Below are 25,285 nucleotides of genomic sequence, written 5' to 3' on the forward strand. Positions count from 1 at the left end.
AAGGACGACAGCACTTCACAGCTGGATCTGGGCTGGTTTATTAGATTCCCTAAGATCAAGTCAATGTATACACCAAAAAGCACAAGCCTTGTCGATAGCAATTGAGAGACACAATGCCAAAAGACAAACTAGCTTCAAGTTATCAAATACTTCTATATCTATATAACTGAGAAACAATAAAACCATGTGAAATTGATTTATAGCAGAAGAGAAAGTCACTCAAAATATATGAAAAGGGTTAGTAACAGTGTCTCTCATTTTATTTGACTTCACGATTAATAAAGAAATTATTATGGCAATTAATCGATTAGTTGTTGGATTTCAAAAGGCCTGTGAATGACTTTGTTTTTTTTAAACAAAAACACTGCATGTACGTGATTCTCGTGTCGTTTTGAGGTAATCAATGTTCACAATAACTTCAGTAATTGATTTGTAGCAATGAATTAGTAAACTTGTTTCAGCTGTAATTGAAATAAATTATACTAATGACATTATAGCCTTACTATCAACTACATTGCAGACATGTACAAACAAAAACTGTCCCACTGCTTAGTCCCTTCCCTTTTATTCTTATTTATCTTCACATGTAGCACTCATTCCTCTCCTTCCACATTTATAACGAAGGAGTATTAGGTTAGTGCACATTCATTTTTAACTATTTATGGTTTTAAGTAAACAAGCACCAAACAAATAAAAAAACAACATAAAGAGTTTAACTGGGGCTTAAGGTCGATTAGTTCAATAACATATAAACCAGGGCTTATTACAATTAAGTTGTATGGAAAAATTTAACTAATTATGAGAATTATAACATGTTACGCGGCAATGTGGATGTCAAGATATTAGATTTTAGTGTAACAATTATTGAGAGAAAAAACAACATGATTAAAAGATAATTCACAATTACTGAGATTGTGGCCAACAACTGTGAAATCTTTAATTATCTTTCATTCCCCCATTCAACATATTCCTTAAGTTTGTGACCAGCTTTACAAAATCAAACTTTCTGAATAAAAAATGAATAAAATAGACAAAAAAGTACTTAACATTTAGATTAGATATAAACTATAGATTCAATTAATGAACTAATCACATTTTCTCTCAGAAAAGGCGTGGGAGGAAGTAAAAAAGAAAAAAAAAAGATCTAGCCCCATCCATTTCCTACAATAAAAATAAATTAATTGAAACTCCTCAATTAGGATTCTAACATGATACAATCTGCTCTACTTTACAAATATTAGGCTTCACTTACTTCTTTAATGTAGTTTTAAAGAACTCTATTAGCAACACTCGTCAACCCCCTCTTTCTTCATCTTGATATTAAAACACCCTTTTTAAACTTGAACTGATTTATATTTTGAGACAGTTCCTCTTTCATATTATTCCACAGTTTACAGTTGAATTAAAAATACAACATTTAGCTTCTAAAACGGTCCCAATTATTTTTATTCAGTTCAAACGATTATATTGCGACTTGAATAATTAACCAAACAATCTATGCGTCCCTAGAAGGGCCTTATCTACTTCAACTACCAGGTCACAAACTAAATTGGTTCCTTAATACATCTGATGCTACTTCGCCACCACATCACAACCCAAAGTTAGTCTCCGATAACCAGAGATCTGATTTGTGCATTAATGCGCCGTTAATGAAGTCAGATGGGAGCAGCTTAAAAGCACAAGAAAAGCCAAAGAAATGAGAGGCTTGTGTTGGCGCGGGTGCTTTGTGTTCAGTGTGTGTGTGTGTGTGTGTGTGTGTGCGTGTGTGCATGTGCGTGTGTGTGTGTTGACGGCGGTCCAGGGAATTGATCCTCCGGGCTCAGAGGCAGCGAGAGTCGGTGAATACCAATCAGCGGTAATTAATAGCGGCTAATGGACTCGGTTTCTCACTCTCTGTTCTCATATTTTTTTTCTGTCTGGATCTGTCCCCTCCAGGCTTTTATTTTCTTATGCCGAAGTGACACGGAAAGTACAGAAATGAACTCAAAAGTCAAAACAACTGAAACCTCTGTGACGGAAAGCCCAAACACTGGGGTTTTACAGGGTTTGCTCATTCCGATCACACCCACGGCGCTGGGTAAGTGGCAAGTCCGTGTGCACAGCTGTAGGCGGCTTATGGCACAAATGATCAGAGTTTGAACAGCGCAGAATTGTGGATTGGAGCCAGGATAAGCACTGAGCAGCATGCGCTGAAAGTAAAGCCTGACAACTAAAAGAAAATCTATTCAAAAAACAAAAAAGAAACAAATCTATTTCAGATTTCTGCTGTTTTTCCTTGATTGTGTTTTCCGGCTGAATAACAACAACCGCGTTTTGGAAAGCGCCCAAATGTACCCGTTTTTTTAATGATTGCCAAATGTAACACCCAACTGACACTGGCTGCGATCATATCCACATTTAATGCCAGAAGTGCCAGACACATCCAGCTGGTCAGTCCACAGATATGGAGCTGGACACTGCGCCGTATTGGCACCGTTAATGGCATCCTGGGGCGATGTGGAAATTCACCCTGCCAACACCAAATGGTAATGCTGTAAGCAACTGTATAATTCAGCAAAAAAAAAATAGTAGTATGTTGATAATTGTCATGTGGACTATACATAACGTAACACAAAAATACACTCTTTTTACAGTGACAGTGGCAATATTAATTGATAAAATGTATTTAAAAATTCTCTCTGTCTACAAGCCTTTAGTCACCATATTTCAACCTTTGTTTTGATGTACCCTATTTTCCGGACTATAAGTCACACTTTTTTCATAGTTTTGGTCGGGGTGCGACTTATACTTATATTTATACTTCTATCCTTATACTCCGGAGCGACTTATATGTGATATTATTTGTTATTTTCACACTTGCAAAAGAATTTCATACTCCAGTGCGACTTATATATGTTTTTTTCTTCTCTATTATGCATTTTTTGGCTGGTGCGACTTATACTCCAGTGCGACTTATATATGTTTTTTTCTTCTCTATTATGCATTTTTTGGCTGGTGCGACTTATACTCCGGTGTGACTTATAGTCAGGAAAATACAGTATTTAAAAAGTCTCAAAACAAATCTAGTCGAGTTGTTCAAAAACATTTTTCGTAATTGAATTCACTTTGAATATACTTCTGTATAAGGCCAAATGAAAATGCTAAGCTAACCGTGCTAATTAGACTCAGAAAAGAACCACACAAGTCAGATTTGTATTTTGTTTAAATGTTACCTACAATAGCAGCAGAAGGTCGATCACAATATTTAAATTATCACCTTTGCGCAGTAAAGCCCACGGGCCGTCACTCATTATAATGAAGTGTCAAGCCTCAGGGAAGAGAAGCTGCATCCATAAACCAATACACGTGTTTCTATCCAGCCAGATGCACAGGTACAATATCCAGGGAACTCACAAGAGAAGAAATCTATCCTCAAGTAGTCCAACATAATCACTGAATATTATAACAAATACTACTGCTGCTATTGCAAATATTACATTAGAACAGTAAAAGTGCAATATCACAAGAGAAGAAATCTATCCCCAAGAAGAAGTCGACATAGTAACTAACAATAACTGAACTATTACAACAAATATTACTGCTTCTACTGCTATTACTTTTGCTGCTTCTGTGCCGTTACTTCACTTGGGCTGTTCCTGCTTCCGCTAATTCAAAACCAAATTGAATACTAAATGTAATGCCTTAGCTGCTTTTATTTAATTAAATGGAACCACAAAAGTGACTCCTCGTTTCTGGGGAAAGGTCACAGAATTCCTTTCAATTTCAATCATGATTTAATTTCAAAATGATGTCACAGTTGGAGCTGCGCCGATTAATCAACTAATCATGACTGGTCGACAATAAAACATGCTTGCAATCTTATTTTGATAATTGTAATCAGTATCTGGACTATACAAAAATATATGTATAACAAATTCAGTGGCACCACTAAATAAAAACCTTTATTTGGGGGACAATTTTAAAAGGCTCAATGTTCAATTTGACTTGAATTTGATTAATGAAATTCATCAAGACTTCTTTTTAAATACTTTTGTCCATTTTTAAGACAAAGTAAGTTGTTGCTGCTCACCAACACATGTCCCACTCGGTCTTGGAAAACAAACAAACAAACAAACAAACAGATAAGCACTGACCAGTCGATCCCTAAAATATCCGTCAGTTCCATCAAGGTTCAAAGTCACCTGCATCACAATAAACCAATTTATCACTTTCCAGGTCTCCATAATTCGCCAAATGATCGGATTTTCCAGTTATCTGTGACGCAATTCCCAGACGTTCGACGCGCCTGGGCAGAAGTCTGAGGCATTTGGCTAGACGGACACATGTTGTTCTGAAACTTTGAAGACACGAGCGACGGCGGGGGGCGAGAGGACAACGCTGGATCAAAATGACACGGCGACTGAGGCAAGGATGAATTTGCCGCGTACTTGCTAGCTCATTAAACAGCCCCGTAACTGATGGGTGACAAAAGACGGGCGCGGAGAGGAAAGACGCGCAGAGAGTCGGCGGCTGCGGTCAAGGGCAAAAACAACTTGGGGAAAGTGCCCTAATAAGTGCTTTGCGGATAGCGGACAATCAATCCCTAATGACAAGAGAGAAGAATGTAAAGGCCAGGGCTGGCGGGGACGCTTTTGTGAGCGTCGCCAGCTCCTCCAGGGGAGTTTTGCATCGTTACAGTTGCTTTCGATCACTCATTTGCAGAGTTTCAGGCCTCATTTAATGTAAAGCCTTTCAGGAATAGAAGGGTGTGCTTGTTATGTGATTAATTGGAAGGAAAAGTCAATAGAACTACAGTGGTTAAAGATGAAAATTAGCCTAGAAAGTGTTTTAGAATGAACGAGCCAAATCTGAAATTGCCTCTGCACCCATAATTTATATATTCATATTGATTCTACAGATGCTATAATACTTTCTGTACAAATATCTTCCAATATGGATTTTATAGTGTGCACACTTTCTTTATATGGACAAGTAAGAGTAAATGTTTTCTTTTGTGAGATAAAGAAAAGTGTGAAATGAGTAAAGAAAAAAATATACCATACTTTTCAGGCTATAGAGCGCTCCTGAAAAGAAGCCGCTCCAACAAAAGAAACAAGAAACTGTACATATACGGGCCACATCTGTCAATAAGCTGCTGGTGTCCACCTTGTAACGTGAGATATTTACGCCGGTTGTCTTCTGAACCGGGGGTCTCGCAGTGCACCCGCGGTCCGTGGCGCAGTCTAATTAGACTCATTTCTCAGTGAATATGAGTTGGATAGTAATAAAACACACAGCATTTAGAAGTTTAACATACAGAAAACATGTCTGAGCTGTCCCTACTGTCCCCTCTGTCCTTGATGACTCTGTGTGAGCTGATTTACCCGTGTCTGTGTCTCACATCTGGTTCATCTGCTCCTGAGCTCGTACTTAGCGAGTGAGTGTTACGTTGTAACGAGATACTTACACAGAAATATGGTCCATGGTAATGATGCAGGGGTCAAGTCTGGCCAAGAATGCGGCAGGTTCTAAACTGCAGACCGCTGTACATTACATGTGTGTCTTCGCGTTTCTCTGCATCTAGATTTACTCCCTCATTAGACTCATGAATATGAGACTGATTGTAATAAAACAATGGTTGCAGCCCTTAAGTGATTATACTGAATACTGCACTCTTCCTTTTCCACTAACCCTTTCTCTACCTGCCCTGAAAAATATTTGGTTTGACTGCTTTCTACCTGCGTCCCTCACGACAATAACAGACTATAAATGAAGTTCACCATTGCAGTCTATTTGCATCCATCAGAAAAACAGCATGGTGGCTACCGTATCAGTGCCTCTAAAGGACATATATAACAGTGCATTACAATACTTGCCACCCATTATTTATGACTGCATGTTTTAATAAATTAATCTCACTTGGATATTTTTCAAAAACACACGCCTGTATGTCATTTATACCAATTTGCTTGGCGGTGAAAAGATGAACTCGGTCATCTAATCAAACTGAAGTATAATCTGTCTGTCTGAAAGTATACGCCCTGCCGCTGTGAAAGGCTAAATATAGAATCAATGCAATATTTTGAGGAGAGCACACATACTTCCTTTGTCTCTCAATGTAAGCATAATTTACCAATAGATGACAAGAGTCCATTCTATGTAGACATAAACTGTGGCGACAAGGGACGTTTTAATCCAACAAGCAATGGAACATTTGTATGCCATTTGTTCAAGTGTGAAACAGGATTTGGGAAACACACAAAGCATGGAAAATTCGAAAGTTATACAAACAGGAATGCTAACTAGGGCTGTAGTCGACAGAAATGCTTGATCGACTAAAAGGGACATGGTTTGGCACTGCCGAAAGCTCCCACAGTGTGGCCCTCTGTTGTTTTGTTTTTTATTTTATCTAGGCTGTGTTGCTATGATTTCCCCATGTACAGTATCTGTATGGACACATCACACATCTCCTGAGATTTTTCCTTGTGGTTTTTACAGAAAACCACAAGGAAAAAGTCTAAAAATGAAGATCAAACCAACAATTCTCCCCCAAATCTCAAGATATCTCACAATATGCGTTCTGTTTTTTGAAATTCCTCCAAAATAATTAGGCTAACGGAAATTTTGGTCGACCACGACACTATTACTCTATTAAACGACTAAACATTTACAGCTCTAATGCTCCAACTTAAAGTCAAATAGTGCTTAACCCCACTGAGTCTTACATTTGTGTGTACTACTATATGTATTATAGAGAACACATTTGTCCCCTGTGCAGTGCTCAGATGGTGTGTCCCGTCTTGCCGTTCCAAATACAAAGTTTGTATTTTAGTGGCTTTGCATACTTGAACATGATTACCCATCCATGTAGCGCAATACAAATCAAATGAGCTAAAAACTTTCTTTTGATCATTTAACAAATGATTTTGCGGACGACATTTCTGTAGCATCTGAAATGTTGGGTTTTCAGAAGTTAAAATGCAGCACGCAAAACAAATTTCCCCTCCTTTGGTCTGCGGCTAAGCGGGAACAGAGAGGCTCCGTCATTTCTCAGTGTGATGCGGCGGCTGTGGCGGAGCCAATTTATGGGTCAATATACACTTCCATCAACAAAGACTGGAGCGCAGAGCTGACGGACCGCTGCAGAGATGAAGAATAGGACAGAACCTCTAGATAATGGAAAACAAAATTCAGAGCATAGGAGGGCAGGCAGGGAAATGCAGTGCGCAGTATGGGAATCATGCTTAATGGCTTGTATGGTCAATTTATAAGCAGAATTTAAAGGCGCTTCATAGTGTTAAATGTTCAGAAGAATAGGCCGTATGTTAGACACAATGTTATTGAACCGACCTGGGAAATGTATTTTTTTTTTTAAGATTATACGTTTTCCAATAGCAATAAAAGGTAAAACTTGATGATGTTTGAAAGCAATTTTTATGTTTCATTTAGATGCTTCTTTGATTATTTTTTTGAATTAAGGGCTTGTGGTCCCTGTAATGTAATAGCAGCATGGTTAATCGTCCTAACCATTGGGAAATAAGGTCTACACAACAAAAATGACTGTTATATGAATATGTGTATGTATAGCAAAGAGCTGGATTTTAGATTAAATTGTACAGCAGATTGTATGGACAAATAAAAGTCAAATTTTATACATTATTTGTCATATTAAGACCAAAATTTGCCATGATTAGTCTTAGTTTGTCTCTGTTAATTTCTATTTTGACAGAGTTTGACTAATAAGGCATCTACAACGGAAATGATTGTGTCAAAAAGTATATTCAAATATCGATATCACAGGACTTAACAGCCAAATCTCATATCTCAATAATTTCCCATATTGTTCAGCTTTAGAGCAGAGTTGAAGGATCGTCTTGGAATGAAGATTTATATGAACTCAAATCCCGCATTTCTTCTAATGTGCTTGTAATAATAAAAACGTCTTGGGGGCGAAATGCCTTAATGCACCACTGCCAGCGGTAATTAAAACAAGAGAGGCTATAAAGCGGAGAAAGGTGACGAGACACTGATTGTGGTAATTAGGGCCTACGATTAACTGCATATTTTACATTTCTAACAAGATGCGGCGAGTCCGTCAGCACCAAAGCGGGAAACTGACAAATCGCGAGTCAAAAGGAGGCTATAAACACAGGTGGAGGAAGATGATAATGAAGCCCGTGGAGGTGCAGAGGGAAGTGACAGGCTGGTGCCACACAAAGGAACTAGCATGGCAGTTAGATTTGTATGAATGTTGGAAATCATTCAACTGCGCAAGGTAATTTAACCCCAAGACATTAACATGGAATATATGAACAGGTTTTAAAAATGTATTAGAAATGTGAAGCAGGTTGAAAAAAAAAAAACATTGATTCAACAACTGAAACATTCCATAGTACCATACATTTAGGTTGAATGGGAAAGTAGTGTGTAGTGGTTAAAAGGACAGACGTTTATAAATGTTAAAAGTCACTATATACCTTTGGAACATACTTCTGGTGGCAGGAAAGAAATGCACGTAAATGTATGTACGGTATGTATGTAAAATGGAAGAAATCACATTAGGACTTAATTTGAAAATGGACAAATGGGCAATTCTAAAAATAACAAGAGGATGAAGAAATGTAGCCCCCCTAAAGCCTGTCTAACTGTTGGCCATCTGTTTCATTTTAGAAAGTTAAGACATATAATTGCCTAAATACCAAGTCTCACTACCAAGTCTCACAAAGTTTACACTTTTTATTAGGTTGTGTATCTCACATGGAGAAAAGGCTTGATCTACAATGACTCATGGGATATTTTTATCCAAAAACTTGATTTACATAATTGGCCTGGGGCCCTTACATGAGCATAACCTAATTCATGTAATGAGATTAAAAATGTCAGGTTTACAAAGGGGGAAAGTTAAAAAGATTCACATTGAAGTGAACCCAACAAGGTCACCATTAAAATGAGAAACATCATAACTTTGAAAAATGTAAAAGTATGCAAAGGTCCTCATGCTTTTCTTGAATCGCAGGGGCCACGGTTTAACAGGTGAATGTCCCCTTCCCATATGATTACAGGCCACAGTAATAATCACATGGCATAAAAGGAGGTTATCATTGTAAAGGAGGATAATTTAAAAGTTTTAATGAGTTGAAATAATCATTTGACTTGGAGAAACAGAGGATATTTATAGGTATTTAAAAATAAGAAGTTATTATAACCCGAGAAATTAAACAGTAACAGTAATGATGATCATAGTCCCTAGACTGGAATATTTATTAAAGCTTATAAATCAGAACTTTTAAGAGGAATAATATCCAAATTATATATATGCATTAAAAATTGAGGCTTTCATTCTACTGATTACATAAAGGAAATATGGGAAAGAGAGGGTCACTTTGTTCTGGATGATGAAGAGTGGGAAGGAATACCACAGGATCACATGATTGGAGAGAATTTTGTTGGAAGTCTGTTTTTTTTCTAAGCCCATGTCAAAGTGCCCATTACTCACAGGGAAGTGCAGACTGTTGGAGAGAATGTGGCAGCAGGAGGCAAACCACCATCATGAGTTTTTGGGTTTTCCTGTTGCTCAGAGGTTTTGGACTGAGGATCAACAAAGCCGTACGGATGTCATTTCCATTCCACTGGATTTCAGAAAAATGTTTTTGGGCCTCAGGACTCCTGCCATGGATACAATTGGCAGATATCTCTGGAGCATCCTCCTGGCAGCAGCAAAAAAGGCCCTCACAAAAAAAAATGGATGACACAAAATGCAACGACAATCAAAAATTAGACAGACATCATATTGGATATTAGAAAAATGGAAAAAAATCAGCTCATTTGACATTTTGTTGGCATTTTTGGGTTTCATACATGTTTTAATCTCTATTGTTTTATAGAATGTCTTATTTTTTCTCTGTTGTACTCTCTAAGGGCTTGTTCAGTTTTTGTTTTTCATGTTTCTTAAACGCTTTGAAGAGAGAAACAATCTAAATCTAAAAAAGGGAGGTTATCAAATGCCAGCAGTGCAGCTGTTCTAATATGCATGGATATTTCCACTTTGTTTAAATTATACAGCAATAAGCACAACAGTTTCCGAGCGTACGAGTTTGGGGTTGTTTACACCATTTACACATTACACTGAATTTCGCTGAAATATTTGTGAAGGAAAGGCCAATTTAATTACTCCAAAACATGAAAACCCTTTTCTACGCCAGCTCTACAGGAAAAGGCTGGGGTGAAGAGGAAAACAACAGTCTGAATATAGCAGCCAGCAGACAAGCTTTGTCAATTCAAACAAGCAGGGACATTATTTTTCTCACCGTTTGGAGACATGCGGACGCTGCGTATGCGTCTCTTGGGTGATATCATGCAGTTGATCTAATTTCACAGCGAGGCCGAGCAAGGGGACCCGCTGATGTAACGGCGTGTAAACACTCAAAGCGGAGCTGAGAAAGTGTGATTTAGAGCCGGCGCTGATGTCCCCCGGAGAGAACAAGAGAGAGTGATCCCAGAGAGGATTTGAACTGAAAACCCTCTTTACTCATCCACAAATAAGATACATTAGAGACAAAGGCTAGAGACATTACCTGAAGTCAAGACTTTATTAGGTATACCTGATGAGCTCCTTAAAGGTGAATCTGGCTGGAATAAATGCTTTCAGGGACACGATTATGTTTTAGATTTGGCCAAATGGATGTTCCAAGTGCAGCTATGCCCAGACAGAAACTGTGGGAACAACCTAAAGAGTTGGTTCAAATCAGAAGAGAAAAGCCAAATTGATTATTGACGAAGACTCGAACCCAAACAATCTGTGAATCTGGAGGTACGAGACGACAGGCCATGGCACAGACACTGAAACTCAGACATTTAACACATTGAAGATAGGGAAGGCCAAAATATCTGTCCCAATTTTGACATTTAATATATCAGAGGATATAGCAGACAACTGGGTCATCTAATATTGAAATTTTAGCTGATATTTGGCACTGATATTTTTTCCACTGCGAGTCATTCCTAGTTTTTTTGCAAAAGAGAAAATGTAATTTGTGAACTTTACTATGACTTAAATTTGTAGCCCTTGCAATTTATTTCAAAATCTAATTCTGCAAATATTCGTGATCGGCCACTGCAGCAACCAGTTTGTACCACTGTATAGAAATATGTTTTTTTAATGCAAGCTTGGAGTCCCAAAGGTCTGCACATGAGCAATTTGCCGCAAAAGGGCTTATAACAACAAAACTTGAGGTAATTAGTCGGAAAGTTTTAGTGTCCCAGGTTGGCCAAAAAAACTCTTCAGTGAGTTGCAGGGCACGCGGACAATACCTCTTGGAGCAGCATCTTTTTCTCAAGATATTTCATATTTGTATGGTGCAAGAAAACTGTAGAAACATTTTATCCAGCTAGGATTTTGATTAATAACTGCAAATTTTACAGAACTGAAATTTATTTGCTTAATTCTAGACCAAAAAAACTGATTTATCTTGTTTTAAGAGATTAACCATTAAATGTGAAGGATATTTAAGCTTATTCAAAAAAAACTTTTTAGTTTTAAAATCTATAAGATAGGGACAATACCTGCAAAACAAGCGTTAAGATAGTGTTTAAAACATTAGCCTCTCTTAAAACAAGAGTATGTTAGGTTAAATTACTTTTTATTAGTGTTTATGCTTTATAGATCACTTGTCTTACATTGTTGCTTAGAAAAGGTGTTTTTATCTTATTTTAAGATTTATCAAAGCACACATTTAATTTTCACTTCCTGCACTGGCGGATAATTAAACTCGTTTATAGTCAATTTTAACCTAACCTTTTCTAATTCTAAAAATATTTATTTTTGCAGTGAATGTGCCATTTTAAGTAATAGAAAAACTGGATTAAAATGCATCTTGCCCCTCAATGTGAACCTGACATTTGATCACTAGCTTTGACAGGAATAATTCATGTGTACAATCATATACTGCGATTAGCAAAACATTGTCTCAAATGTATTCAAACTCTGACCAAAAGAAACTCAAAAACCTTTATAGTGTATTAAATATGTGACTTTGTATTGCTGGTATACAAGACAAGCCGATGCCACTCTTGTGTTTACCACATTTGACATTGCAGGTGATTTCCAGGCTGCTGTAGTCTTCTCTTCTTCCATGTCGTCAGCGTATGCAGGATGCTGTGACTCATCTTACACTGAAAGGGTCCAATCTGAAAGCTGGACAGACCATCGCTGGGCCTTTACATCCCAGGTTTAGTATCACAAGACATATTTGGGATTTACTCAACTCAATAGCCATTAAAATCGATTAAGTTCAGCGTAATTAGCCACAGAAAGCTAAAGAACTCACTAATGATCACTGGCCCGTTCCTCATCAATAACAACCAATAACCAGCCAAGCCATTTCGCGAGAACATATTGTGCTGAAAAGGATACACGATGTAGATACTGAAAAACAACTATAGCCTACATAGAAAGAAATGAGATACAAGGGTCATCAAAAGTATCAAAAATCTAAAACTAATCCATATTAAAACTAGCATCAAAACTACTCATTTGAGCAAGTATCAAATGCTGAAAAATGTGATCTTTCCTGAACAGTTTTCGAATCATCTTGAGCTTTAACAGAAAGACTGCATGGGAACATAAAGAAAGTGAGTGACATTTTGTGTTGAAGTGACAGCATTATCATTGTGCTATCGAAATCGCTCTCGAGTATCGGTCCTACTCGCTAGTATCGAAATAGAGTTTGAGGATTTTTGTCACTACAAGATGCCGTGAAGCACAAAAGGCCATCATACTTCAGCAGTAACCTTTCTAACTTTCCATACATCCCCATAAAACCAAACGCGAGTCTCATCACTCGGCCAATCAAAGCTCAAGGTCAGACTTTTTTAAGCTCCCACCGTGTGTCTTGAAATGTTTTATTCATGGCTTTAGAGTTGTTTAACTGAATTAATAATTCATGTTTTTCAAAATGTGACTCATCCAAGAAGTGAAAATACTACTTAAAACACTAAATTGGTAATACTCGATGTAATAAAGTTGGAAACATTGAATTTAAACACACATTGATGGCTTTGGTGACACTATAGATACTGTACCGTCATCGCTCATACTAAACTAAACTAATTAAGAAAGAACTTTAGTATTGATGAGTATCTGCGTTTAAATCTGTTAAAAACAACTCCCCAACGAAATATAATATTTGCTATGATGACTCAAGTGACGGCAAATTGAATTCTCAAGAGAAATTAAACAAGAAACACAGAAAACGGGCACGCGGTCTAAAAAGGCCAACACTCAGGGCGAGCTCTTATGAACAGATGATCGATGAGTTCAGCCCTGGTAACAAAAGAAAAAAATGAAAAGGTAGACGCGCGAACGGACGCCAACTCTCGTGACATCTGGGTGCGGCCTTGGAGAGGTGCACGAAATGGACAAACTGATGTAGTGTACGGGCCGGAGTAAAGAGCTGCAAAGGGAGATGGATGGATGGGGGGGGAAAGGTGCCCGCGGCCTTGGACCGGCTCGAGAATGGACCGCGAGGCCAGAACGAGGTGTGCCGCTTGCCGGGGGAAGTTGCGAGCAGCGTGTTTGGGAAGGTTTTCAGTCGCTTATCGTCTGCTAGACATCTGGACAGAGTTTTTAACGACGCCAGGGAAGGATATTCAGTGGTGGAAAGCTGGTAATGAATTTGTGGTGTAGCCAGCCAGTACTGCAAAGGCTCGCAGTGAAAAGATGTGTCTGAAATTACTCCATTTCAAGCTATTCAAGTCAGCTTGGGTAAAATGGTTAGTAGGTTGTTATTTGGCAAAACAATGAACGTGAATGTTCTAAGCACCGTCCATCCTAAACAATACACAATGCACTCTAGTGATACATTTAATGAAACTCAACAGAAAAGTATTGGCTTTCTCTGTAGTTGCCTTCTAACACATAGTACTTAAAACGGCGTGTTGTGGCTCATTCTTGACAAACACATCTTAATCCACAGCTCAACTAACACCCAACCAAGGCTGTGATCAATATATATATCGATACAGCGGTGTAACGTGATGACTGATGATGCAGGGATATGAAATGTGATACTTTGAAATCATGTCAACGTATTTATTATACATTACAGATCGATACACTTCGATCCCTGCCGACTACGCCATTAACGCCGAATCTGTTGCGTTGAAAGGGTGAGTTATTCATCAAATCCATTGTGTTCCTGATTTCATTGTGGACGTGAAATTCAAATGCATTTTGTCATTCAGCATAGAGAAAACGTCAATTTAGTAAACTAGGTCCACTGGATATGTATCGTGAGGTTCTTGGCAATGCGCAGCCCAGCACCACATCTCCTTATTCATTTCACACATGACTCTATAGTTCTGATCATAACCCAACTACGGGAGGTTACACGACTTGACACAGACACAAAGGCAAACACAAGCTGCCACAGACAAACTTCCAGAGATTAGGAGGTGCACTGACCTGTGAGCACAGCCTTGGCGGAGGGTTCGGCCAGGTCCAGCGCCGACTTGCCGTCGGTGTTGCGGATGTTGGGGTCGGCTCCATGCTGCAGCAGCACTGTACAACAACAGGGCAGACACAGACAGTAGCTGAGCTCTTGTACAGACACACAAACTCCTCTACACACTGCCGTCCTGCTGCTGCGTGCCCGTGTGCTCCCGCAGCCTGCCACAGCTCTGCCCTGACCTCCTCCTCCTCCTCTCTCCACATCGGAGCTCTCTTTGTCCCGCGACTCCTCCGGCTCCTCGTCACTAGCGCTGCTCCCTGCCCTGCCTGCCACGCTGCTGATGTAAACAGACATGCCAAGACAGGAGCGAGTGGCTGCCTCCGCTACACAACGCGGCGGCAGAGTGGAGATGCGAGCAGCTTAGATCGCATTATGATGAGATTCAACAACGGGGGGAACCAGAGCGGGGGGGGGGAATGAAAGCAAAACAACAGACGAGAGGGATGAAGCGAGCGGAGCGGCAAGGAATCAGGCAGCCAGTGATACAAGAGACTCGCGCCTCTCTGACTGAGTGAGCGATGCAGCGCAGAGAGTGGAGAGAGGGAGGCGAAGAGGAGAGAGAGCAGCGAGAGCAGAGGGGAGGGTCACAGCGAACAGGTATGAGCAGAATGACAAAGTGTGCTAAAGCTCACTTCTGTTCGAAATGAGCTCCATCGAGGGCACTAATGTCAACACTCAGGCTGTCGTCTCTCCATCAGGGAGTCTGGGCCATGCAAGCACTGAACTCAAATAGCCGCTTTTGTCCGATGATAACTGGACTGAACTTTAAAATGCATGTAGCCTTAAAGTGGAGATGGGAAGGGCACAAATGTACTTTAAAAAGGAAACATGTTTAACACAATGAAGAAAAAAAACACACTTAAGACACATAAATGCAATAGTCCTTAGTTAAAATGGTCTGCTGTAGATCTCAGTTGGGTCAGACAATTATTCAGGGTTTAGTCCTAACTTACTTGAACCACTAGTTTGGCCCTGGTTTAGTCCTGATCTTAAGTCTTGGCTTAGTAGTCCTTTACTCTAACCTAGAATCTGTTTAGTCCTAGTTTAGACATGGTTCAATCCTAGTTTAATCTGTTTTTTGTTTGTTTTTTCATATCATCTCATTTAATTTTGTTTCAGATTGTAAATCAAAACCTAAATATTTTCTGAGGTGGTAACAAAATATGAGAACCAATGTCATAGAAGAATCCAAACATTCCTTTTTTCCAATAAATACATGTCCATTGACCTCTATGCCCAGTACTTCACACCAAAACACATATATAAACTATACAAAAGCAGAGTCTGTCAACAGAATACTGTACCTACATTCTTAACAAACAATGAGCCCGTAATGGTAAAAATGGTGCAAAGACCAATATGGACAATTTAAACTTTAGAAAAATATATGAATAATGTTAATAGTTTAATCGCATTTTGTTAAAAGTGAAAAACAAAAAGAAATGCCTGCTGTATAGTCATGCTTTTGCTTCAGCACACTGCTCCATTTGGTAAAGAGAAGAGAACACATTGATATGCAAAGTGTATCGTGCGAGTGGTGCTTGAGATGGGACGCTGACGCAGACAGGCCCCTCACTCAGGTCTGCTGTGTGGTAATCTATGACACCCGTGAATCATTATGTTATATTCTGGACATTTAAATCTCAACATTGATCCAACAGCCTAATTAAAAAACTGTTTTGAGCCGGCTACTTTATGATGGCGTAGGTCACTCTATGGAGAGATGCAGGTCATGCAGCAGTTTTTGTTCAAACGTGTGTCAAAATAGCTACAGGACGCTGGATAATCCTACGTGTGTCACAGTTTGAGGGGGGAAAAAAATTGCAGAATGAGGGAATTAAATATCAGTGGGAGTGACACGGAATGGAAAAATATTACTCGAATACACATGAATCACTCCAAATATGACTTTGAGTGGTTAAAGGAGAAGAGGAAACGATGGTTTAAAGCTCCTAAAAGACAATTTTGAGACCTTTTAAAAGGCCACCACAACATAGGATGAAAATAAATAATAAAAAAATAGGGATTTGTACAACATGAGGCAGTGTTCTCGCTGGGCTGAGGTTTGAGGATGGCGGTGAGAGTACTTAATTTTTTTCCCTCAATATGGAAAGCTAATATGATCACAATCCGCCACTTAGAAGCGGCGCTCGGTGCCCACTCGGCCGAGCACCGTAGGAACAACACCACAGCGCCCGCGGAGCGGCACTCCTCGCCCGCAGCGCCCGTGGCACTCAAACGGGCGAGCAAGCGCAGTAGCACCATAAAATGCCCATGGCGCGCGCACGGTTATCTTAATACCGAGCGGTATCTTTTCAGCGTGGCGGGGGCCCGCGGCCGCAAGGCGGCATCTTTTGGGCATGGCGGGTGCGGGCCGATTTCTGCACTACTATGGGTCAAGAAAAAACTATGTTTTCTAGAAACAAGCCAAAATGCAGTAGTCATCTTGGTATCAACAACAATGTATTCTTTGTGAATTTTAATGCCAGTTGATGTTCTTTTCTACATTTGACACTGCATTAGTGACACTGACAGTGCAAAAATACAAGGTTGAGTTTTAAAATGAGTGTTTTGAGACATAAACTGCATACTGATGGCATTTCAATGAACTCCTTAAACTCTGAGCCAGTGCGCAGTGTTAGGATTTCTCGGATCCTCTTATTTTAAGATTGTTTATGTGATTTTCTCCTGACTTTGAGCTCTTATAAGACTGGGGCTTGGTAATGAAAGATTAATTTCTTCCTGAGCTTGTGGGGGCAGCAGAGTGGACGTTTAGCTACAGTCAATGGATTTAGGCATGATGTGTCTCCTCTTCCTGTCCGATTTGCCTCCAAATCCTAAACCTGGAAGGATGACAGGCAGCACTCTGACACATGTGACTTCCCCTGCTTTGCATTGGAGAGCAGCAGCCACACTGTAAAAAACATGTCAGCTACACTGCACTATAGTCTCAATGCCTCTGCACAGGGGACTGAAACATCCCATCCCTGTCAGTTGTTAGAAAGTATCTCTGTTCTGTTCACTGCGCTGCCATAATACACTCACAACAAATCCCAGTGTCACCTTTAAAAGTGAACACGCCGTTTTATGTCATTTGGTCCCATCATAAAAAACTATTTACAATACAAACAGTTTCCAAAGTACATCCAAACAACATTTATACTTTACTGAATGTCCGCACAGTCAGGCCATATGTATTAGAGTGCTTGCTTCATTTTGGGAGAATACAAATAGGGACAGGGTAAATACTTTATCCAAATGTTTTGATTACATTTATCAACAACTTACTGCAAATGTCAGAAAAATTTGCCTTTTTTCTTAACAAAGTTCAATTCTATTAACTCCATGTGTTGTAAAAGCTGATATTTGTGTGACTAAACAAGGCGTATGGAAGCAAAGGCCTGTGAAAATCCTCAGACAGTTGTTGCTCTATCATGGTTCATAAGCCACGTCTCGACTGGCCCTGCTACGTGAGAATCTGTCATCCAAACTTACTAAATGTTCTCAAATCAAAATTGTATCCAAAGTACACATTTTAATAATATGGGCGATCTCAGCAGTTCACAAAAATATGTTTTTAACTCCAGATTTGTGGCGCAGTGAGGCATGGCTTACACTGGAGTAAATAAGAAACTACTTCCGGTTTATTGTCAGCCTTTCCTGCATTTATTTCCCTTCTCTCACTTCATCTTGAAAATTGCATCAGATGTTGTTTACGTATCATTAGCTATAAAAATAAAAGGATTGTTCAGTCGATGTTAAAATACAGAAGACGGAGGTAGCATTACGCACCATTAGTATTATTGGTAATTATTAGGCCCGAGCGAGCAGGCGAGAGGCCTATTAATCTCGTAAGGCCGTGCGAAGCACGGCTGCGAAAGTGCGCACGTAGTGCGCACGAAATCGGGCGCGAAGCGCTCGCCCACTTCCAAACACTCACTAACGCACTCCTTCACTCATGCACGCCCCGTGCATACTAATTAGTAGTAGGAAAATGGAACATTACCGTTGTAAACGGGCGAAGCCCGTGCAAAAGTGCGCACTAAACGAGCACTTTACATTGAGATGACGACCGCGAAGCAAGCCCCCCTCTAAAAATCGTGCCTCTCTACATTCTGGCTATCTCCCTTTTCTAAAATTTAAAAAATTGGCGTGTCAGCGCCCTCAAATGTACCAAAAATGCATTAAGATAGAAAATGACCCCAAAAAAATCTTATCGTAGAATCATGAAATTTGGCGCAGAGGTAGATGGTGACAAGAGAAGTAAAAAATATTATTACGGCAACGCCGTCCACCCAACCAAATGTTGGCCATATTGGTTCCAAAATTGCTAATTATGACTTGGGAGTTTTTCCAAACGTCTTACTTTTACAAACTCTTCCCAGGGCGTTGGCCCTAAAAAGCTGAAATTTGGTGAAAATGCTACTGAGGAGTGGGACATCAAAAGTTATCCAAATTACATTGATACCTCTCACGATCTCGGTGCGGCGAAGCCGCAAACTGTAGCTAGAACTTCAGAAATCTCCCATATTTAAAATTTCTGCCGTTTGCGCAAATAAAGTCCGAATTGCGTCAAATTAGAATCAGTTGTTAAACTCTTTGCCCTAAACCTACTTGAAGTGAAATAAATTAATTTGGCGCCACAGCGCCCCCTACAGATTTTATATGGAGGTTAAATGTTTAGTTTTGCGAAATTATATGAAATTTGACACACAACTCAATTTTGGCATCCCCATCAAAAAAGTCAATGAGACCCATGTCATAATTGTTATGGTTTTGCCGTAGCGATGACCGAAACCTCCCATGTTATTCCAATGGGGAAATCGCCAGAACATGTTTACACTTTAGACTTTCACAAACTCCTCTCCCTCAGGGCATTAGCCCTATTAACCTGAAATTTGTTGAGACTCATCTTCAGGGGTGGACCATCAAAAGTTATCCACATTTTTATTCAAAGAGTCACGGTCTCTGTGCGGCTTTGCCGCACATTTTGCCAAGAATTCAAAATAAAATTGCTTTTTGATGGTAAAACAAAGGGGAGAAGATGTGACAGCGTCACAGATTCAGCAGTAGATGTAATAAAAGGACAATTGGGGCGCGTTAGCGCCCCCTCCTCTTGCGGCGTGGCGGCGGCGTGGCGAGGGCCGATCATTGCCGCTTGCGGCTATATTTATTATTATAACTTTATTCTTCTCAATATCTCTGTGTAAGAATTTGGTACAATATACAAGGGTCACTCCACACTAAAGTGTACAAAGGTGTTACATAAAAGGTCCAAATGTAAGGATTTTCTTTTCATTTCAACTCACATCAGATAGTACCACCTCTAGGCACCATAAAAATACCATGAAGTAGATAAACGGATAAATGTTAATTTGTACACTTGACCCCACTTCAGCAGACTTACCTGGGATGTAACATAGTTTTTGGGCGTAACTTTGGTGGACACAAAACTTTTAAAACAGATTTCTCCCTCGCTAAACGTCTGTCAGAGTTGCCCATTTGGATCGGGCAGTGCTGCAAAACGTGGAAGTAAGATGTTGGTTTTCCCCACGTGGTAAACAATGTTGTTTAAAACCCAACAACTCGTAAAAGGACACTAAAAGAGATGAAAATTATGATTGAACGATACAAGCTCCTGTGAGTAGATACAACCAAAACAGTTCCACCGTCGAGTACAGCAAAAAAGCGTCGTCTTTTTATGATGTATCATGGCAATTAGAATAATCGCCATGGTAAATGGTACTGCGTGGACGTAACTCATACCGGACACCAACTGGTTGCGCCCAAAACACTTAGTTTGAGGGCAGTTTCAAAAATACAATACAAATTGAAAAACACTTTGGACATGAATCTCAAAGTATTTCCGCTTCTTTTCATCACTAGTAGGTTCTTCATTTGGATTACATTTTTCTATCCGGGGTAGTCTTTTGTTTGCTCTGCTGATCTCATTTTATCTTTAAAATATGTATAATATAGAAGGTTTAAAAAAATAACAAAGACCTTGTCATTTTTGCTTTTGGATTGCCCTAGATAATAACAATGGCCATTGTACACTTTAGTGTGGAGTGACCCATAATAGTTTGGTGCAATATATATTACAATAAATTGCATTGTAAGTTTTACCCCACATTGGTGTCAATATGTATTGTTAGTGGGCGTTCCCTAAGATGCCAACAGAATCTACGTTCTTTTATCATGGCTTGAAATCTAGAAGGATACAGGCCCTTTAGATGCAGTGTCACATAACAAGTAACACGAAGCCAAAGATACAAAGATAGTTACCATTTTGTAAACAATGGGCTCACATCATTTCCGAAAGCTGTTGCATAGTGTATATAGTAATCTTAACCACTAGATGGGAGTCATGAGCAACTGAAAAACTCACAAATCAAGTCACTCTCTTTAGAGATAAGATGCAATCAAACACGCCCCTGCAAAATAACACTGAGCTGCGCAAAGAAGAGGCAGATCCAACCGTATTCAAATGGTTTCTGGCATTTGAGACCTGTCCTTGCACAGGGGCAGGGATTTCTTTCAGTACAAATTTCACCTTTCGCCTCCTCCTTTCAGCTCTGAACCATTATGCTTTACTTTCCAGATGACAAATGTTATCCAACAAGTCACATCTCACATGCTCTTTGTGCAACCACCCAAAAGAATGCGTAAAACATTTTCTTTTCACTTTATGTGGAGAAGTGTGGCTGCAGCTGACCTCTCTCGGCTGAAACCATGCGGCTGTTTCACTTAAATTAAAATCGAGCTGGTGCTGGGGTCACACGCTAGAGGAGAAAGCAATAATGTTCTGAAGTCGGAGAAATGACTCTAATCTCTCTGCAACAGTAGACACAGAGTTATTTTGTGCACTTTGACAAATAAAATGGCAGCAGTGGGAACAGAACATGAAAAAAATAAATGAATAAAAGCAGCAATTTAGCAACAGGATCACCAAGCTAACATATCCACATTATGTTCATAGTGAATCCAATGTGAGTCCAGTGATGGTTTATGGACATATTACCGTATTTTCCGGACTATAAGTCGCACCTTTTTTCATAGTTTTGGCCATCGTATGACTTATACTTATATTTATACTTAAATACTTTATATACTTATACTCCGGAGCTACTTATATGTGATATTATTTGTTATTTTCACACTTGCAACTGCTTTTCATACTCCAGTGCAACTTATACATGTTTTTTTCTTCTCTATTATGCATTTTTTGGCTGGTGCGACTTATACTCCGGTGCCACTTATAGTCCGGAAAATACGCTACGCTTTTTTACCCCTAAACGTATGACCCGGGGTCTGTTATATATATGTACAATGGTAAGTACAGAAATTATGAGGAGAAACACTCATAAAAGTATATCTTAAATAAAATGTCTCCTTTAAAATATGCGCATGAAACTTCCAGGTTTCTGATCAGTTACTTTTCTAATCTGACAACACTTTAACACCACTCCGAGTATGTTTCCGATGGGGGAACATTATAAAATGGTTAAAATCTCACAAAGGTCAAGTTCACATCACACCATACAGTCTGCATTTCCCATATCAGCGTCGCTTATATCCGTTTTCCCTCGTCTGTGTATCGCACTCACCAATGCAGACATCGATCTTGCCCTTGATGGCCGCCTCGTGTAGCGGGGTGTAGTTCCAGTTGTCTCTCGCGTTGGGGTCGGCGCCCTGACACAGCAACAAGGACACCACCTGACGAGCACAGAGCACACATGACCTGCTGCTTCTCTGCCCGCGACGCCAAAAAGAAATAAAGACGCCGGAAAATGCGCGGCTTTAGTGTGTCGGAATTGTTGACCGCAAAAAAATGAGAAGCGTCGATTCGCCTTCTAGATCCCATGTGACCAGCTTCATGAATGAATCAGTGTTTGTAATTTAAATTGCTGCCTTTTGACACAAGGATTACATACAGGGTTATTCATTTTTACGGAATACACAGCATTTATTTTATTAAGGTTATTTGAAAATGTCATTAATCATTATGACGTTCCTAGTTTTTTAGTTAAAGTCACTGCAACTCATAATAATAGAGCCTTGCATGGTCAGGCCCCTTTGAATATCAGCGATCTGATCACACCGTACACTCCCTCTCGCTCACTGAGGGCTTTAGAAACTGCTGTTGGCTCCTCGCACTCGTTTTCGGACCAGAGGAGACGGATCCTTCGTTGCTCCCCGACTCTCCCTGAGGTCACTGGATTCTGTTGCTGCTTTCAAGGGTCAGCAGCACAAAACCTTTTTATTCAGTCAGGCCTTGTAATTACAGTTGCTTTAGGGACTGACTACTGTATATTGTATTGTTGATATGTGTATTGCTCACTGTAAGTTTTGTGTTTTTACTATTTTATTGTGTGTTTCAACTCTTTTTGGCCTCTGTCTGGGAAAGGTGCTATGCAAATAAAATGTACTTACTTACTCACTAACTACTACTACTACTAATAATAATAATAATAATAATGCAGGCTAGGGCTGCAAATGTACTTGATATGATATTGAATCGTTGATACTGGAATCATAATTCAAAACACGTGCTCACTTGATGTGCACGTGTCCCTCCATGCACACATTTTGGCTTGGAAAGGAAAAGTTTAAGTCTTTGCTGTACTTACAGATCTCCATAACGACTTGCTGCTGGTATATGTGAACCATGTAGCCATGCTATAACTTATTGAAATGTTACGTTACAAAGGTTTTGTTGTATTTCTGAGACTGAGACCCATAATATATCAAAAAGATCTATTAGTGACAAGACTCTATTGTTGTATCCTTTCAACAAGCTCCCACTCCCCAGAAAGCAAACATGAATAGGGAAATGTCGATGCATGGCGTAGTTTCATGTATAAAGAAAACGGTTCTGTAATTATAACTTGAAATTTATACTTTTAAACTTTAAAAAGGCCTGCAGGAATTCTGATATCAACAAAATATTGAGGCTATGGCGTTCAAGGTAGTTTGAAAAATTGCCCCCAAACTTTTCTTCACGAACTTCACAATCATGCACATATTGCTAAGTAGATAAAGTAATCCTTTTATTGTTTTACCTCCGAGTGTCCAAAGGAGCAGGCGTTATGAAGAGGGATGAGGCCCCCGTCGTCCCGAGCATGGACATTGGCACCTGTCTGAAGAAGGTGGTCCACAACATCTTTCCTCCCGAAGCCTGGGGTGGAAGAAGACGAATGAAGGGGAAATGTAAGGAAAGGATAGAGGAGGACAAGGGACAGAGATAAACCAGAACAAGATAAATATTTACAGCTATGAAAGGCCAAATAAAGCAATTGATTTATAAATATATGTATGAGCAAAAATGTTTGGACCCTGGCTGTCAGGAAACTTGATTAGGTGAAAACCAATTTGCTTTGAGCACTGATTATGTACATTGTTTGTCATTACAGTCTGTCCTGCACAATCATATTTTAAAGAACGTTCAGTTTGACCGAAAATAGATCAGTTCTAACTTTCATTCCATCAGTCACTGTGGATTAGAGCGTTGTGCGTTGAAAGCCTGGACCCAAGACCCAAACCATCAGATGTGGATCTATAATAACCCAATAAACAGTAGAATGAATGTTGGGATGTTTGTCATACCTGCTGCAAAGTGCAGAGGAGTGGATTTACGTCCTGCCATGTCTTTCGCGCTCACGTTCACTGCATCCACCAGCTTCTTCACCCTGGACACGTCCCCGTTTCGACAAGCCTCAAACAGCTCCCGAAAAGCCCCGTTAGCATTGCCCCCCGTGGCCCCGCTGCAGCCCGCAGCCCCGCTGCCGGAGTCCGGGGAGGACACGGCGCTGGCCGCGCTACTCTCGCTGGAGCTCGGGGAAGTAGCGCTGCTGCTAGCGCTGCTACTGAAGCTGCTGCTGAGGGCCAGCGCGGGGCTGCTGGGAGAGGCCGGGCTCGCCTCACCGTCCGCCCGGTTATCCACCGCTCCCTGCACCGCTGAGCCCGCATGGTCGGCTGCAGGTGGCGGGGAGACCGGAGGAGTGACCGGGACAGAAGTCCTGCGGGACGGGGGAGAGAGCCCCACACTCTGTTGTTGCTGAGAAGAGCGACGAGGCGTCGCCATTTCCACAACACAACAGTCCCACTCTGGTCCCACTGGTAACAACAACACTGACAGCTTCCTGTCAGCGGGGACCACTTCCGCTGGAGCCTCCAGTAACCATGGAGTAACCATTAGTAACCATGGTAGTAACCATTAGTAACCATTAGTAATCATGGAGTAACCATTAGTAACCATTAGTAACAATTAGTAATCATGGAGTAACCATTAGTAACCATTAGTTATCATGGAGTAATCATAGAGTAATCATGGAGTAACCATTAGTAACCATGGTAGTAACCATTAGTAACCATGGATTAATCATGGAGTAATCATGGAGTAACCATTAGTAACCATTAGTCTCCATTAGTATCCATTAGTGACCATTAGTAACCATTAGTAACCATTAGTAACCATTAGTCTCCATTAGTCTCCATTAGTATCCATTAGTGACCATTAGTAACCATTAGTAACCATTAGTAACCATTAGTATCCATTAGTAATCATGGAGTAACCATTAGTAACCATGGTAACCATTAGTAATCATGGAGTAATCATGGAGTAATCATGGAGTAACCATTAGTAACCATGGAGTAATCATGGAGTAACCATTAGTAACCATTAGTAACCGTTAGTAATCATGGAGTAATCATGGAGTAACCATTAGTAACCGTTAGTAATCATGGAGTAATCATGGAGTAACCATTAGTAATCATTAGTAACCGTTAGTAATCATGGA

At 40.0% G+C, this 25,285-nt stretch overlaps 1 protein-coding gene across 1 annotated transcript in view; it reads right to left on the reverse strand.

Moving 5' to 3' along the window:
• Positions 1-24,620, reverse strand: part of LOC140368276 (poly [ADP-ribose] polymerase tankyrase-1-like) — a 120,881-nt gene extending 96,261 nt beyond the window's left edge. The window contains exons 1-4 of the mRNA XM_072455244.1: positions 24,093-24,620; positions 23,549-23,664; positions 22,094-22,202; positions 14,441-14,536 (exon numbers count right to left, since the gene is read on the reverse strand). Of these exons, the coding sequence (XP_072311345.1) occupies positions 14,441-14,536; positions 22,094-22,202; positions 23,549-23,664; positions 24,093-24,570 (799 nt within the window). The 5' untranslated portion in view covers positions 24,571-24,620. The remainder of the gene's footprint in view (positions 1-14,440; positions 14,537-22,093; positions 22,203-23,548; positions 23,665-24,092) is intronic.
• Between the last annotated feature and the right edge of the window lie 665 nt (positions 24,621-25,285).

Source organism: Eucyclogobius newberryi, unplaced genomic scaffold (genome assembly GCF_026437365.1).
Source record: "Eucyclogobius newberryi isolate DKJ021-1_F unplaced genomic scaffold, fEucNew1.0.hap1 SCAF_2, whole genome shotgun sequence".
Lineage (NCBI taxonomy): Eukaryota > Metazoa > Chordata > Actinopteri > Gobiiformes > Gobiidae > Eucyclogobius > Eucyclogobius newberryi.